Source organism: Tribolium madens, unplaced genomic scaffold (assembly GCF_015345945.1).
Source record: "Tribolium madens isolate multiple individuals breed KSU strain unplaced genomic scaffold, Tmad_KSU_1.1 Scaffold_91;HRSCAF=231;Tcas5.2_LG7, whole genome shotgun sequence".
NCBI lineage: Eukaryota > Metazoa > Arthropoda > Insecta > Coleoptera > Tenebrionidae > Tribolium > Tribolium madens.
Window position 1 is genome coordinate 10677504 of NW_025401063.1, and position 16637 is coordinate 10694140.

General features: G+C 39.0%; 5 protein-coding genes across 6 annotated transcripts; 3 read left to right on the plus strand and 2 right to left on the minus strand.

The window, feature by feature from the left end:
* The first annotated feature begins 503 nt into the window (after nt 1-503).
* Nucleotides 504-2300, plus strand: LOC123011970 (uncharacterized protein F21D5.5-like). Its single transcript, XM_044409706.1, has 2 exons — nt 504-660; nt 713-2300. The coding sequence occupies exon 2, from the start codon at nt 750-752 to the stop codon at nt 2268-2270; it is 1521 nt and encodes a 506-aa protein (XP_044265641.1). The 5' UTR covers nt 504-660; nt 713-749; the 3' UTR covers nt 2271-2300.
* A 147-nt stretch (nt 2301-2447) lies between these two features.
* LOC123011974 (transmembrane protein 68) lies at nt 2448-4078 on the minus strand. Its single transcript, XM_044409710.1, has 5 exons — nt 3805-4078; nt 3401-3637; nt 3182-3349; nt 2943-3133; nt 2448-2901 (listed from the first exon to the last, which is right to left on the minus strand). Exons 1-5 carry the CDS (start codon nt 3845-3847, stop codon nt 2578-2580), a joined length of 963 nt encoding a protein of 320 aa, XP_044265645.1. The 5' UTR covers nt 3848-4078; the 3' UTR covers nt 2448-2577.
* A 412-nt stretch (nt 4079-4490) lies between these two features.
* Nucleotides 4491-6491, plus strand: LOC123011971 (uncharacterized protein F21D5.5-like). Of its 2 annotated transcripts, none has more exons than XM_044409707.1 (3): nt 4491-4563; nt 4631-4642; nt 4689-6491. In XM_044409707.1, the coding sequence occupies exon 3, from the start codon at nt 4745-4747 to the stop codon at nt 6260-6262; it is 1518 nt and encodes a 505-aa protein (XP_044265642.1). In that variant the 5' UTR covers nt 4491-4563; nt 4631-4642; nt 4689-4744; the 3' UTR covers nt 6263-6491. The 2 variants fall into 2 exon arrangements, with proteins under 2 accessions (XP_044265642.1, XP_044265643.1); XM_044409708.1 differs by having other exon boundaries at nt 4546-4563; nt 4701-6491.
* LOC123011969 (nuclear pore membrane glycoprotein 210) lies at nt 6371-14701 on the minus strand. Its single transcript, XM_044409705.1, has 15 exons — nt 14379-14701; nt 13855-14329; nt 13668-13808; nt 13314-13615; nt 12828-13115; nt 11937-12768; nt 9655-10600; nt 9390-9605; nt 9008-9337; nt 8547-8811; nt 7263-8493; nt 7044-7211; nt 6859-6997; nt 6743-6808; nt 6371-6696 (listed from the first exon to the last, which is right to left on the minus strand). Exons 1-15 carry the CDS (start codon nt 14537-14539, stop codon nt 6488-6490), a joined length of 5769 nt encoding a protein of 1922 aa, XP_044265640.1. The 5' UTR covers nt 14540-14701; the 3' UTR covers nt 6371-6487.
* A 126-nt stretch (nt 14702-14827) lies between these two features.
* On the plus strand, nt 14828-16420 carry LOC123011973 (tubulin beta chain). The gene is made up of 2 exons (XM_044409709.1): nt 14828-14986; nt 15036-16420. The coding sequence occupies exons 1-2, from the start codon at nt 14930-14932 to the stop codon at nt 16323-16325; spliced, it is 1347 nt and encodes a 448-aa protein (XP_044265644.1). The 5' UTR covers nt 14828-14929; the 3' UTR covers nt 16326-16420.
* Nucleotides 16421-16637: the final 217 nt, after the last annotated feature.

A 16637-nucleotide genomic window follows, 5' to 3' on the forward strand; every position in this document is an offset into this window, starting at 1 on the left:
ATGATGAATCCAATAAAGAGAATTTCTTTTAGTTTTGCATTGTTCCACATTCAAGTTTTAAAAAAATCGGTTCTTTTCAGAACCATCAACTTATCACAAATAAAATAACGCTATCATCATAACAACAATGCAAATGGGACATTGAAACTTTTGCTGAAACCGTCGGGGTGAGAAGAAGTTGCTTCTGTGTCTGCCGGTGGTCCTTTTGAACCAATTTTCAATTCTCCGTGCTACAAATTTAAAACCTGAAAAACCAAAAACCGCAACGACGTATGTGGCCCAATACCATCTAAGATATTAAATCCATATAAGACTTCTCTGAGTTCCGTTGGTCAACAAACTTTGTAAAAAAGAAAACATAACCTAATTTTTTTGACACATACGTTCCCACTAGAAAATATAACTAGACAACGTTGCCGGTTGAATTTTTGAGCCTTATTGCCGGTTGGGTGTTTCTTTAATTTATGAACAGAGAATAAGCAATTTTGCCTTTCAAAATTTCCTAGGCCGATGAATTATTCGATTTATGGAAGTTTGGTAGTAGTTCTACTCGTGCGGTTAGTAGTTCAAATGAACGGTTTAAAAAATCAATACAATAAAGCTTTTTGAATTAGAAAGACATTTTTTGTAAACCAAATTTGATTCTAGTGCTTGAATAAGGTAATCTTTGATTATTGCGTTACAACTGTGTTAACAAAAGGATAATATTTAGGTCATCTACATAACCTCCAATTTAGTTAAAATGCCATATGGCTCTTTCTTCGCGAATTTGTTACTTAAAATGCGTCAAAAACACCCAAAAAAAGATCAATTTGCCTCACCAAACACCTGTAATAATCGGCCGAAACGAAGAAACAAGAATCACGGACTTGCATGTATCTAGAAATCATCTCGAATGTACTGCAGATTTGGATACTTCAAAAGTCTTAATAAAAACCCTCGGAAAGTCGTATTCTGGGTGCAACGGTTATGCCCTAATTCAAAATCAGACATACACCCTCAAACATGGCGATCGAATCGAAGTCAGACTCGGTTTTCACGAATTTGATATTATTTTTGAATCTCAAGATGAACCTGCCACTAAGAAACCAAGATTAGATATTTTCGCAATGAATTCCAACTCGAATAAGAATTTTTTAAATTCGGGCAAATGGGAAGAGATAGATGGTCGAGATTTACTTATTTTTACAACAGATAACTGCGAACCCCAATCAGCAATTGCGGCATTCGATCTTGACGGAACTCTCATTAAAACCAAATCGGGGGCGCGATTTCCGAAAGACCATGACGACTGGATCTTGCACATCAATTCAATCCCTCAAAAACTGCAAAAACTTTACGACAAAGGCCACAAAATCGTCATTTTTACCAATCAGGCTGGCCTTGGTAAAGATTTTAGTAAAGTCAAAGGCTTCAAGGGAAAAATAGAAGCAATCATTGCGAAATTATCAGTGCCCACCCAGGTTTTTATCGCCACTGGAAAGTCAATTTACCGAAAACCAGCCCCCGGCATGTGGAACGTTCTCACCGAGTCGAAAAATGGGGGTGTGGCAATAGACATCGAAAATTCTTTCTATGTGGGAGACGCCGCTGGTCGCGAAAAAAACTGGGCCCCCAAAAAAAACAAAGACCACTCGATTTGCGACCGACTTTTCGCCTTAAATGTGGGGCTAAAGTTCTACACTCCTGAGGAGTATTTTCTCGGTTCTTCATCTGCGCCCCATATAATGCCCGAGTTTGACCCAAGGAGGCTTTCCAACGATGTCTATCCCCAAATCGCCACCGATAAACAGGAGGTTATTATAATGGTGGGGACCCCCGGGTCGGGGAAGACCTCCTTTTGTAAGAACTGTCTCGTATCGAAGGGGTACGTTCACGTCAGTCGGGATAAACTGGGGTCATGGCAAAAGTGTGCCAAAATGTTGGAAGATTGTCTTCAAAAGAAGCAAAGTGTGGTGATTGATAACACAAATCCTGATAAGGAGTCAAGACAAAGGTTTATAGATGTGGCGAAAAGAAAACAAGTCGATTGCAGGTGTTTTATTATGACAACAAGTCATAAACACGCCAAACACAATAATCGGTTCAGAGAAATGACAGACAAGAGTCATACTCCAGTGGGGGATTTGGTTCTCAATTCGTATAAGAAGAGTTTTCAGGAACCGGAAATGGCGGAAGGGTTTTCGGAAATTGTTAAAATTCCGTTTATTCCGAAATTTGAGAAGGCTGAGCACGAAAAGCTGTATAAAATGTTTTTGTTAGAGGACTAATTGCTTTTTAATAAAGTTTTCTCAAATACATAAGTACATGTATGTACTCGTAGACACGCCTTAACGTCCGTTACTTGACAGTATTTTGTATCTTGAAACAGAGAAGTAAAGAACAAATAGACATTTTTAATAAGTAAAAAATCTTTAGTGAAAAAGTATTTTAAGAGTGATAGAAAATTCCTGACAAAAACCTTTATTTTTGTACTATCGTCCTCATTACTGTACATCCACCATTGACATAAAAGTACATAAAAATTTAAGTACGTACAAATTCAACAATAAAAAATTAAGCTATAGGAATGTCCATTTACTCTTCATGCTGTAAATTCTTTGTCCTAAAATACGGTATTCGATCCATAATTCCGTAGAGTATACTCCCCGGTACCCTCTGATGCCTCTTGATCAGTTCATTCAAACTGGCAGCGACTTTGGCTTGCAAATCCTCAGGAGTCAAACTGGGGTCGTAGGCTATGGGTTTCCCCACATGACTGACCATTTTCACGGGGAATCCTCCATAAATGGGTGCAAAAGGAAATTTAAAAATTGCATACAACCGTAAAAAAATCCTCCGACCTATACTCAAAGTTCGAAAAGCCTCGCGAAGATTTTCTGTAAACATAGGAATAATCGGCTAAAAAAAATCAAAAAAGAAGGCCATAAAAAGGCACTCACAACTTGGGCATCGAGGGCTACTTTAGCAAAGCCTAGACGGCGTTTCCACATTAGGTTGTAGTGGTGGCTGAATTGGGCTTCGTAGACGCCCCCAGGGGAAATCGCAAGGACGTTGCCCTCTTTAAGGAGGTTGGAGCAAGTCTGGATTGTACCCGGAATGACTTTCATGCAGTCCGCGATAATACTGAAACCTATTTTTTGATTTATTTTGATTTTTTCAGTTGTTATTTTAGCCTGACCTGGAATTCTGAAAAGAAAATAGTCGGCAACAGTGTGGACTAATCTGTTTTTGTAGAAAAGGGTCTTTGCAAGGAAATAATAAATGTCGATCGGGATGGCCCCATGGTAATAAATTATGAGTGCGGGGCCGCTGTCAGGGATGTTTTCAAGGCCTTGGATTTCATATCCTTGAAGACAATTAAATCAATTGTTGGATAGGAGGTGTAAGGGAACTATACCGTGCCAGATCCATCCATGGGCGTCCCAGACTGCGGCCGCGGTCCTCCGAGCAGTCTCCCATTTGTCTCCCGTTTGTAAAGTCATCCGAATGCTCCTCCAGTGGAGCTTGTAAATGTATAATATAAAGGCGGTGAGATATAGCAAAAGACCTATCACCATTGGAAGCAGAAACGATATGAACAAGGGGGCTAAACACCATGTCAGCCATAAAGAATAATCGATGTCAATGTATTCAACTGGAAAGAAATTAGGTCAAATGTTGCACTATCGAAATTCCCGCTTTTTCTTAGAGATCAGTGCATTTACAAAAACATAAAATAAAAAATATAAACTGTTTGTTTTCAATTAATTGAATGATACAATTAATAATAATAAATTCAATTATCAGCAGGTTATCACTTACCCACGTAACCTTGAATTGCTTGTAAATACGACTGAAATGTCATTGTTAATAACCTACACAACAAAAAAGGGCACGTGTTTTTATCTAAATTGTTACAAAATAGTTACTAGCACATTTATCACAGTTTTTACAACAATTAGCTGTTTATTAATATTGCATGATCGGACATCCCGACACCTGTTTGGTGTCCATTAGAGAGAGATAGTGACAGAACCTGAATTTTTGCAAAGGAAAAACTCCAATAGAGTCTCATATTTATTATAAAGGTACATATGAATCAACATTTTTTTTATTACATTAAAAGTAATTAATTTAAGATGTAAATAAATTTGAAAAGAGATAAAAGAACTACCAGCGACATTTGATCAAAACAATTTGGTTATTCATATTTAATATTTTCCCAAGTTATTATAACTTTCTTTTTTTTTCTCAATGCAAAATGCAACCACTTCTCCAACTTTTTATGATAAAAACTCGATCATGCACTTGGCCAAGAAATTACTTTACTTTGTAAAAATAATTCGGTACACTTGTACCACAGACTAGAGGTTATTTACTTTTTTTTAACTTACACTGTACACTGCGTAAATAGCCAAATAAACCATTTAACTTTTTTAAATTTGCCACGCCAGCAAATTACTTTTGTTCGTACGCCTCTGGTAGTAGTTCTACACGTGCGAATAGTAGTTCAAATAAAATTAAAAGAACCTAGGAACCTGGCAGGAACCAGGAACGCTTTTAGAATTCATATAATTATAGGTAAAAGTTAATTTATAAGGTTTTTGAATTGAAAAATACATTATCTCGACTTCTTATAACCAAATAGTGCTTGAGCAAGGTAAATTAATTGACCACTATATTACAATTGTGTTAAAAAGTAATAGCAATTTATGTAGGTATTGCCTAAATAACTTCGAATTTACCTAATGTCTAAAATACCATGGCCCTTTCTTCGCAAATTTGTTACTTAAGATGCGTCAACACCCAAAAAAAGGTCAATTTGCCTCACCAAAAGCCTGTAAGAATCGGCCGAAACGAAGAAACAGGAATCACGGACTTGCACGTATCTAGAAATCATCTCGAATGTACTGCAGATTTGGATACTTCAAAAGTTATTTTAAAAACCCTCGGTAAGTCGTACTCCGGATGCAACGGTTATGCCCTAATACAAAATCGAACATACACCCTCAAACACGGCGATCGAATCGAAGTCAGACTCGGTTTTCACGAATTTGATATTATTTTTGAATCTGAAGATGAACCTGCCACTAAGAAGGGAAGATTAGATTCTTTCGCAATGAATTCCAACTCGAATAAGAAACTCTCAAATTCGGGCAAATGGGAAGAGTTAGACGGTCGAGATTTGCTTATTTTTACAACAGATAACTGCGAACCCCAATCGGCAATTGCGGCGTTCGATCTTGACGGTACTCTCATTAAAACCAAATCGGGGGCGCGATTCCCGAAAGACCCTGACGACTGGATCTCGCACATCAATTCAGTTCCTCAAAAACTGCAAAAACTTTACGACAAAGGCCACAAAGTCGTCATTTTTGCCAACCAGTCTGACCTGAGTAACGATTTTAGTAAAGTCAAAGGCTTTAAGAAGAAAATTGAAGCTATAATTACGAAATTATCAGTGCCTGTGCAAGTTTTTATTGCGACTGGAAAATCTATTTACCGCAAACCAGCCCCCGGCATGTGGAACGTTTTCATCGAGTCGAAAAATGGGGGCGTGGCAATCGACATCGAAAAGTCTTTCTATGTAGGAGACGAAGCCGGTCGCGAAAATAACTGGGCCCCGAAGAAAAACAAAGACCCCTCGATTTGCGACCGACTTTTCGCCTTAAATGTGGGGCTAAAGTTCTATACTCCTGAGGAGTACTTTCTTGGTTTTCCACCTGCGCCCCATATAATGCCCGAGTTTGACCCAAGGAGGCTTTCCAACGATGCTTACCCCCAAATCGCCACCGGTAAACAGGAGGTTATTATAATGGTGGGGACCCTTGGGTCGGGGAAGAGCCACTTTTGTAAGAATTTTCTCGTACCGAAGGGGTACGTCCACGTCAGTCAGGATAAACTGGGGTCATGGAAAAAGTTTACCAAAATGTTGGAAGATTGTCTTCAAAAGAAGCAAAGTGTGGTGATTGATAACACAAATCCTGATAAGGAGTCAAGACAAAAGTTTATAGATGTGGCGAAAAGAAAACAAGTCGATTGCAGATGTTTTATTATGACAACGAGTCATAACCACGTCAAACACAATATTAGGTTTAGAAATATAACTGACAAGAGTCAACTTCCAGTAGGGGATTTGAATCTTAATTCGTATAAGAAGGCTTTTCAGGAACCGGAAATGGCGGAAGGATTTTCGGAAATTGTTAAAATTCCGTTTATTCCGAAATTTGAGAAGGCTGAGCATGAAAAGCTGTATAAGATGTTTTTGTTAGAGGACTGATTTTTAATAAAGTTTCGAAATAATAACCACGTTTTCTCAAATATATGTACTTGTAGGTACGCCTTCAATACAATCACTTTACAAGTAATTAGTACAATAAAAAATCGATTACGCACTTGAGCAAGAAATGAATTTATTTTATAAAAAAATAAGTACACTTGTATATACAAAAAAAAAACTGGCACTCCCTGTTATGTACAAAAACTAAACAAAATTTGAACACAGTTACAAAAATCTTCGGTTTCTTCGTAATTCAGGACTATTCATTGTAAACGAACTAACGTCACCATAGACTGGTTCTCGATTTCTACCACAGGTACAATTCGACTTGCTTGTACAAATTGGTGAAGTTGGAGATAACCTCGGAATTGAGGGTTGAGTTCTGTTCATCATAGGGGTTGAACTTGTCGGGTAATTCGGTGGCGGATAAGTAGCTAAAAAAAGTTTATTATATGGCTATTTTAAAAACAGTACAAATACCATTGAGAAGAGATCGGTTTGGGTTAACTGTGACAGTAACCATGGGTTGCATGTATCTCGAGTAGACTACAACAAATAAAATTAAGAGAAAAATACTGAAAAAAGAAACAATTTACCGTAACAAGTAACACAGAAAATAATGAGCATCGATATTACGATAATAATCGCGTGTTTGTAGTGTTGTATAAACCGGTAAATTGGGGATTTACCCGCACAGGTGTCATCGCGATATTTATTTGAAACTCGTACCATAACCTGTAAAATCACATGTACAAGAAGAAATCATTAAGAGTAAAATTACTTGAGTCGCTTGATCCGTAAGCGGTGACCGAACAATAATTCCCATAATGTCTTCTTGATCGGCAAACTTCGGATGATAATCGACAAGTTGCACTTGATACATTTTATGATTTTCATCAATTAAGTGACCTTTGTCCACGTAAACAATACTACTATCGGCTGGTTGTACCTAAAGACACAATTCGTAACTGCGACACTTCCTTCCAGTCACAATACTTACCATAATTTGATCCAAAATGTAGCCTAGACCAGTAACAATAAGCTCACCGATATTTCCTTGATCTCCTATATACACTTCCGATGGTACGTAAGGTGTGGGAATAAATGGCAATTCTAAAGGTTGCGATTCAATTTCCCCTTCATCGGAAATAACCCAAAACGAGATATTCGTCATTAAGAGACTCACATCAGACGTGTTAGCTCCCGTCGCGACGATTTTACAATTATATTGACCTATTTCCGGTTTAAAACTACTCTTCATGCTGAAGATACTATTCGCATCAATGTCTACACTCTCATTGGTGAATCGGACGAAACATCTGAACGGTGTTGGAACTAAATACCGGTGAAAAGATCTATCACAGAGCCATCCTTGAATCAAATTATTTCTCTTGTCGGCCGGTCCCATCCGACTTTTCAAAACCACACCAATTCTCTGGACCGTTCCCTCGGCTCCATTTGTGAAAAATGTGATCTTCTCTGGATATAATTTAACTTCAGCAACCGGTAGGACTTGCATCCGCAGCGGAACGTTAGATTGCAACGAGTGAGTAAGCAACACGGTTCCTTCCTTATTTCCAATAACAAAAGCCAAATCGATGGTTGAATCAATTGATATCATACTAGTATCACTACTGGACCAAAAACCTATTTGTAGATGTCTCGTCACGACTGGACTCCACAAACACATAATATCGCCACTTGCCAAAAAGTCAACAACAGGTTTGACCACTTCTTTCGAATGAATTTTGACATAATCAGCCGTATTGTCAACACCATCGGTCCAAGCTTTAATAACCGTATGACCCTGTTTTTTCGTCGCTACGGTCATAGTGGCATTGCTTGTGTATTGTTTGATTTTGACAAGATCCAATCGATTAGCTCGAACTTTCACCTGTCGTGGCCCGGCATTAAATTTATTCCCGATATTGTCGTAAAAATGTGCAACCAAATCAAATTCAGTTCCTAATGGTATCACTTGCAAAGAACTGTCCAAATGTATCCTCCAGTTTGCTTTGACCGTCAATAACATATAATGCACTGGTTTGACTTCAACAACATAGGTCAAAGTTTGCTTCAACCCCAGTTCGTCGGTTGAAGTTATTAACAATTGGGCAAATCCAATAGTCCCGTAAGACTGCAAATAACCAGTTTCTGTCACTGTTATTGTCGCAACTGGAGTCGCATTCATTGCTGTTACTTCGGTACCGGTTAAGCGAAATTCAGGAATGCTAATGAAAATAAAAAATTAAAAGAGTCTTCGGCTCTACACAATTCACATTACCTATACTCAATGTTAACAATTCCGTCCAAATTCGTTTGCAATTGTATGTTTGAGTGGCGTGCCATTAAAAGTGACCTCCCAGGCATATGTTTAGGCATTACAAGCATCAAAGGTTCAAAAACTTCCAAATCTACGTATGCCTGATACACTGTAGGTTGAGCTGTATCGACTGCGTTGAAAGTTACGTTTACGTAAAGTTTAGTTTTGCCAGGTTGCAAACCTGTCACCCTTATTATTGTTTTGTCGCAAGTTTTGTAAATCACACCTGAGAGAAATTATACAAATGATTTTTTTCATTATTAGTAGAAAGCAGCATGTGTTAAATAAAAAAACTTATATTAAGTGCGCAAAGCTAAGTTTTTAGAGTTTCAGAATGTTGGTGTTTGTACATTCAATTTTCTTTGAGCTGGACTTCCATGTTGTGATTGTAAATTTTATTTTATTTTTATGTTAATACTCACCCACAGTTGAGAAAACTCCAACAAGCGTCGTCACATCAAAATCGTTAAAATACCAATCGTACGTCAAAGCCGAATCTTCAAAACTTGACAAAATCAAAGGCGATATTGTTTCCGGAATTCCAGTAACCCAAACTGGAATCGTTCCCCCACTCTTAAACTTCGTCAAGGGCGCTGCTATCTTCACTCCACCGATTTTAACAATGTTCACATCGATGGTATCTTCAGCATAAATGATTTTCTCGCCGGTTTTCGGATGTACTCCGATCGACCGAACCGTGATTCTCGTAAATCCTAGGTTTTTTCCAACAACGATACCAACATCACTAACAGCTGAAAACAGTCGTTACAAAATCAATTCCTAGACAAAACAATCAAAATTTACAAATGGTTCCGTTCGAGTGGGGTTCAAACTCGATACTGGTGTCGGGTTGTGGACCGCCACGGAGTGTCAACTGCATGGTAGCACCCACCAAAAGCGTGCCATTTCGGGGATTCACCTTCAGTGGTGGAAAGACCTGAATATCAACCGGTTCGCTCGAAACGACTTGGTCTTTATTGTCGAAAGTAAAAGTCAGCTGGGCATCGCCGAGTTCAACTCCTAAAAAAATGAATTAAAAAAATTGTAACGGGAAAATAGGAACAAGTACCGGTTAAAACAAAATGAACCTCTCCCAAAGGCCAGGGATCGTCGGCGTTTTGGGGCATACGTCCCAAATTCGCTATATTTTTACTGAATCGATGTCTCAATTCGATCACTCCCATGTCATGCACATCTAATAATTGATCAGTTTCGTCGTAGAGTTTCGCCACGACTTGGATACAATGATTTATCTCAACTTTTCCGGCAGTATCGACTTCGATTTTTCCCAACGAGACCACTTTAACGTAGATAAAAATCGGATTTGCGACGAGACACAAGTCCACCACTTGTATTGTCAATTCTCCTGACATCACTGGGACAATTTCGATAAGTCTTGTCCCTTCGACATAATTCACCGTCGCGATTTCATCATTACTTAACGACAATTCGATATAGCCCGATCCGTGCATCACTGCTATTTCCTTCTTGACATTCGGCTGGTTAAAAATAATCGTCACGTTAGGTGTAACAACTGTATCATCAACCAAAAACAGTCCCACAGTCGCTGTTATAGCCGGATGATCAGATGATCGTTCCTCCCCACTCAAAAACTCCGGCCATTCAGGTGTGATGTGATACGCTTTTAAGACACTCATCTTGTAACCTTTGACAGTTCCAGTCACTTCCAACAACCCAGAATCGATGTAAGGGTGGATAACTTGAAGCGTTTTGTTGATCAGTGGGACGGAGCCAAACATTTCGTGTTTAGTGACTGTGCTGTCGATACTTTGAAATTTAACTTCGCCAGCCGGGCGGGATTCCCATGTGAAGAGAAGACTGCTGGTGTTTAGGAAGACACGGCCGAGTTCATCGATGACGACAACTTCGAGTTCGATGTCCTGGTTGTTGGGGACTACGACGCGATCGGCACTGAGGTCCATGGGGCATGCCTTGGCGTCGGTTACTTTGACTTCGGGTTGGATGTGGAGACGCCGAGGTTTACCGCAAATTATCTAAAAATAAACAATAATAATAAACAATTCAGGAGTTTGCATTTCTCGTTTTATTAAGACAAAAAACTTGCGAGTTGTCAACGCAAATATACAGGGTGTTCCGTTTTTATTGTTATAAATTTAAACAGGTGATAGATAGATAGATGTATCCGAAAATGTTTCGTAAACGAGCTACACCCCGTAAAAGAGATGCGTTTTTTAATGGGGTTTTCCCACTATTGTAGAATAGATAAAATTACAAAAGTTGGTACGGCTGATAACTTTTAAACACCTAAACGAATTCAAAGATCAGTTGTCGAAATTTTTAAACACGGGCGTCTTAAACGGTAAAACAAATTTAATCTTTAATATCTATCGTCTTTATGGTCTGTAAGACAAAGTGTAAACTAATTATAAAACGCAAGAGACCAATTTTTTGTGAAATTTAAAATTATGTGGCTGAAAGTGGCAAGGACCAACAGACAAAATATGTAGTTAGAGTACTTTTTACCCTAACATAACCCACCACCACCCCCCAGTTTAACACGCCCATAAGTAAAAATTTTGACATTATACAGAGTGCGCCAGAACTCGCGCCCCAGAGAAAATTTTCAAGTAAGATAAGATACCAGGAACATGAAAAAAATGTTTACAAAATTCTGTCAAAAAATTTTGACATTTATTTTTTGACATTTGACATTTTTTTATGTCTATTTAATGATACTGATGATCTTATATATATTTTTTTACCAATTATTTAGTAAAGGTACAATGAAATAACATTGAACAAAGTTACAATTTAAGACACAGCTTCATTGTTTCCTCTTTCTTTCCTATAGCAAAAACTTGTAAAATTATTTTTCCAACAGAAATAAATAGAGTCAAAGTGCAAACTTTAAAACTTCGAAATTTTTATAGATAAAATTTTTTCCATGTTCCTAGTATCTTACCTTATATGGCATTTTTCTCTGGGGCGCGAGTTCTGGCGCACTCTGTATATTTGAATTCGTTTAGGTGTATGAAGGTTATTAGTTGTACCAAATTTTGTAATTTTATCTACAATGGTTTCTGAAATATTGGAAGAAATCCATTAAAAGATGCACCCCTTTCAGGGGATGTAGCTCCCTTATATCAACTTTTTCGATACATGTTTATAGGAAACTTTTATCTTAAAATTAAATATTCTATCACCTGGCTAAATTTGAAACAATAAAAACGGAACACCCTGTATATTGTTTGCTGCCATACGACTCACAAAATCAGAAAATTGGTCGAACGAGTTTTAATAAGTTATTTTTTTTTATTTTAAAAATACTTAAAAAAATAGTAAAAAGTCTAAACATCTTATCCAGCTTACCTTCGTCGTTACCGTACTCCCATGACTCTTACAATTCGGCAACGACGGCGTATTGCTGATCGTCAGCTTGACATTGGTCTCACCCAATTTCCTACATAAGACCCAAACGGCCGTAATATCCTCCAATGGTAACTGATTGGAATCGGTCACATCCTCTGCCTGCACAATCGCCTCATTCTCCACAATCACAATTCTTTGATGATCACTCTGCCTCCCGATCTGCGGCCTCGGTCCCCCCGAAAACACCAAATGTATCGAACTGCCCACTGCCAAAACTACCTGATGTTTCGGACTCGGCGAAATCAACTTCAAGGGATAATAAGCGTTTATCGTGACCGCATCTTCCAAAATTAAACCATCCTGATAATACGTAACTGTGACTTTACTCGTACCAACAGCGGTACCAATCATTGCTATGTTCCCACAGGAAATACCCACAGGGGGTATCGATGCCGTTTTGTTGTAGATAAATTTATTATCGGATTGTTTTACTTGGAACGGGAGATCTTGACACTGCGTGAACGGAATAAAGGTTTGTGTGGTGTTATCATTGCCGATTTTGGGGGCATAGAGGGCAATGTGGAGGTAAATTGGTTGGAAAATTTCGGCCTCCATTATAAATTCGACGATTTCAAGACGAACTGGTGGAAGGATTGAGAATTTGGCATATTGGCGGTTGTGGTGGTTGCGAGTCATGGCGGCCGATACGGAGAAATAGCCTTGGGTGAGGGTACGCACGTGGCCCGTTTGAGAAACTATACCAATGGAGTGGTCAGTGCTTGACCATAAAAAGCGGCCGTCGCCCCCTTTAGCCACCAAGTCAACATCATATCTATGCAAAATACATTAATAAAAAAAACTAAAATTATAGCAAGTGTGATTACGACATACTTGGGCTTTATTTGGGTGTCCCATGGTAAAACTACCTCAGCGGGCGATATTGTTATTCGGGGGTAGATGTAGAGCTCGCCTTGGGATATTATGGGTGTATCCAATGTAAATTTACCAAATTTGGGATGAATCACCGATTCTAATTTAGCCGAAACTATGGCTCGGCTTTCTTTGAGGCCCCATCCACAAATCCAGCTGCCGTTTTGCGAACGCTCTTCCACGTGGAAAGCTTCACCCACTTGGGTTTGGATTTGGACACCCGAACCAAGATAGAGTTTGTTATCCGAGCTAAAAAATTAACGAATTTTGTATTCCATTTTAAGTTATAAATAATACATAACTAGTCAAAACATTTTTTTTACTGGGTCTGAAAAAACATTACCCGTATTGTTACATCATAATAATTAAATTGTATTTAAATAGCGGATTCATCCACTAGTAATTATTTTGTTTTTCATTATAATTCATAAACTGTTGTTACTTTACCTGCTGTACACCTCAGCAATAATCTCATGTTGATCCCCAACCAAAATCGCCCAATTTTTGTGAGGTAAAATGGTCAAAACAATATAACTTGGTTGTACTACTGTTATCACAGCCATTGGAAGCTTTAAGGCCGGGTCATCATCCAGCCTATTAGAACTGCGTAAGACTACATGACATTTGCCCAACCCCTTGGCAGTAACTTCCCTTGAAGTTTTATCACTTTTAACAACACTTTCATCTTCGGATTCAAGGAAATATTGGGCGTCTGGTATTTGTAACTCATCCATTTTACCATTATGCAACTATTAAATTTCAGTTAGTTTTATATTGCTTCTGCTAAAATAAAATACTTGCATAGAATAATTTAAATGAGATCACATCGCCCTCCATCATATAAGCCTCACTTGGAACTAGTAATAGGTTGGCAATGACGGTCAAAACGACTTCAACACTTGGAACTTCTTTATATTCCGAATAAGGGAGACGTACTGAAACCTTTACAAACATCATTTAAAGTTTAAGTTATTACTAAATAATTTACTTTAGCTGAGCCCGTTTTAACGCCTTCAAGTAAAATAACTGCGCCTTTTTTATTGTCATCTTCAAGTTTTCGAATATGAGGTAGTGACTCATAGGGAGAGTCCTTAAACGGGAGGTATCTCACAACCACTGCTTCCTTCTTGCTGCCGAGTGTGATGATCTTCCAGTCAAATTCCACCCCTTCCAGAGAGGAAAACTCGTTGCCTTGTGCGTCATAAGCATTTACTTGAAACGCCTCAGGAACTTCTTCCATAAAAAGTTCCCTTGTCGTTGTCGTAATTGATAACGAGGTAATCGCATCAACCACAACATCACATTTTAATATTTGGTCGGTTTGAATATCCTCGGCAAGAACCACTGCGAGATTCCTGACCGGCTCTTTGGTCACAGTTTGAACTTCCGCCTTTGTGGAGCAATGTAAGTCAAGATTTTCATCAAGGATTGTCAATTTGATGATATCATTTCGGGTCGTGCTCCTGAAAACCTGGAAATTGAAACCAAAAACGAAAACACTTCAAAACTCACCATTTGTAACAACCGCCGTCGTTGGCTTCTAGCAAAAATTTAATAGAAAAGTCATTGAAAATGGGAAGTAGGACTCTCGGCACACTCAATTTTGACGAAAAGGCACTTGCTATAAAAAGGAGCGTGTAAAATATACATGAAATAATTTTTGCACCGGCCATAATTTATGAAAAACCGATGCATGGATTCAAAACATTTTTTAGGTTAGAAACATTTGCGGGGGCAGAGGGCGCCACTTCACGAATTTAAAATGTGTAACAAATATTAGGAATTTAAGAAATTTTCAGAACTTTTCGAAAATGAAAATAGGTGCTTTACAGTGTTTGAGTTTTTCTGTCCAAAATATGTACAAGTGTAAGTTTAAAATGCAAATTGAAGGTTTATTTTTGTAACGTGTGTTTATCGGTAGAATAGTGCCCTTCTTTATCATTCATGCAAATTTAAAATTTGATGAGGCGGCAGTTTTGAAACAACATCTGCTACATGGTTACGAATTTGTTTACTCCAATTTTCGGTATTTCTTTAATAAATTTGTTTAACGTTAAAGTAAAATGCGAGAAATAGTCCACATACAAGCAGGTCAATGCGGCAATCAGATAGGAGCAAAGGTAAACTCGCAAAAAATCCACTCGAGCAGTAAGTATTATTTGTTTCCAGTTTTGGGAAGTGATCTCAGATGAACATGGAATCGACCCTACGGGAACATATCACGGGGATTCGGACCTCCAGCTGGAGCGAATCAACGTCTACTACAATGAAGCGACTGGGGGGAAGTATGTCCCTCGCGCTATCCTCGTAGACCTGGAGCCCGGCACCATGGACTCGGTCCGGTCTGGCCCTTTCGGCCAGATTTTCCGTCCGGATAACTTCGTTTTTGGCCAATCTGGAGCTGGAAATAATTGGGCCAAGGGACACTACACCGAAGGGGCCGAGCTAGTGGACTCAGTTCTGGACGTGGTGCGCAAGGAGGCCGAAGGGTGCGACTGTATGCAGGGATTCCAGCTGACGCACTCTCTCGGAGGGGGCACCGGCTCTGGACTCGGCACTCTTCTCATTTCGAAAATCAGGGAGGAGTACCCTGATCGAATTATGAACACCTTCTCCGTAGTGCCGTCCCCTAAAGTCTCCGACACTGTCGTGGAACCCTACAATGCCACCCTCTCCGTGCATCAGCTCGTAGAGAACACAGACGAGACATATTGCATCGACAATGAAGCTCTTTACGACATCTGCTTCAGAACTCTCAAACTCACCACCCCCACCTATGGGGATTTAAACCACCTCGTGTCGGCAACCATGTCTGGGGTCACCACTTGTCTCCGCTTTCCGGGACAGTTGAACTCAGATTTGAGGAAATTGGCCGTGAATATGGTGCCATTCCCTCGACTCCACTTCTTCATGCCGGGCTTTGCCCCCTTAACATCCCGAGGCAGCCAGCAATATCGAGCTTTAACTGTCCCCGAGTTGGTCATGCAGATGTTCGATGCCAAGAACATGATGGCAGCTTGCGACCCCAGACATGGCCGCTACTTAACCGTGGCCGCTATCTTCAGAGGAAGAATGTCCATGAAGGAGGTGGATGAGCAAATGCTCAATATCCAAAACAAGAACAGCAGCTACTTTGTCGAGTGGATCCCCAACAACGTCAAGACCGCTGTGTGTGACATTCCCCCTCGCGGCTTAAAAATGTCATCGACTTTTATTGGAAATTCTACATGTATTCAAGAATTGTTTAAGAGGATTTCGGAACAGTTCACCGCAATGTTTAGAAGAAAGGCATTTTTGCATTGGTACACCGGTGAAGGCATGGACGAAATGGAATTTACGGAAGCTGAAAGTAACATGAACGATTTAGTCGCTGAGTATCAACAGTACCAAGACGCCACCGCCGAAGAAGAAGGAGAATTCGACGAGGAAGAAGAAGGGGACAACGAAGGAGAAAATTAACACATTTTGAAAATTTGCAAGTTGAACGGTGTACTGGACCGATTTATGATGTTATATTGTATTTTTTTGTAATAGATAGTAAATTTTTTAACACATTTTTCAATTAACTATACTTTTTTATAAATTCAAAATTAAAATTCCTGGTTATCAAACTGGTTTTCCTCTCTCGAGTATTTTTTTTTTTTTTGATTTTATGGAAAGCCCCCAAATGAAGATAAGGGCGGCTTTGCTTTCTTGGCATTTGAAACAAGTATTCAGGTTTGCAATTTTCTTTTTGTTTCTGACGAGTTCTGGAAGTTTTAGGGAATAAAG

Bases quoted from the DNA above. Each gene is read 5' to 3' on its own strand.
- LOC123011970 (XM_044409706.1), top strand. From the start codon at position 750: ATGGCTCTTTCTTCGCGAATTTGTTACTTAAAATGCGTCAAAAACACC.
- LOC123011971 (XM_044409707.1), top strand. From the start codon at position 4,745: ATGGCCCTTTCTTCGCAAATTTGTTACTTAAGATGCGTCAACACCCAA.
- LOC123011974 (XM_044409710.1), bottom strand. From the start codon at position 3,847: ATGACATTTCAGTCGTATTTACAAGCAATTCAAGGTTACGTGG. The intron at 3,350-3,400 runs GTATAGTTCCCT...ATTGTCTTCAAG, and splicing joins CCATGGATGGATCTGGCACG to GATATGAAATCCAAGGCCTT. The intron at 2,902-2,942 runs GTGAGTGCCTTT...GATTTTTTTTAG, and splicing joins TAGCCCTCGATGCCCAAGTT to CCGATTATTCCTATGTTTAC.
- LOC123011973 (XM_044409709.1), top strand. From the start codon at position 14,930: ATGCGAGAAATAGTCCACATACAAGCAGGTCAATGCGGCAATCAGATA. The intron at 14,987-15,035 runs GTAAACTCGCAA...ATTTGTTTCCAG, and splicing joins GCAATCAGATAGGAGCAAAG to TTTTGGGAAGTGATCTCAGA.
- LOC123011969 (XM_044409705.1), bottom strand. From the start codon at position 14,539: ATGGCCGGTGCAAAAATTATTTCATGTATATTTTACACGCTCCTTTTT. The intron at 14,330-14,378 runs GTGAGTTTTGAA...CCAGGTTTTCAG, and splicing joins GACGGCGGTTGTTACAAATG to GAGCACGACCCGAAATGATA. The intron at 6,809-6,858 runs GTAAATTGTTTC...TATTTGTTGTAG, and splicing joins TTTCTGTGTTACTTGTTACG to TCTACTCGAGATACATGCAA.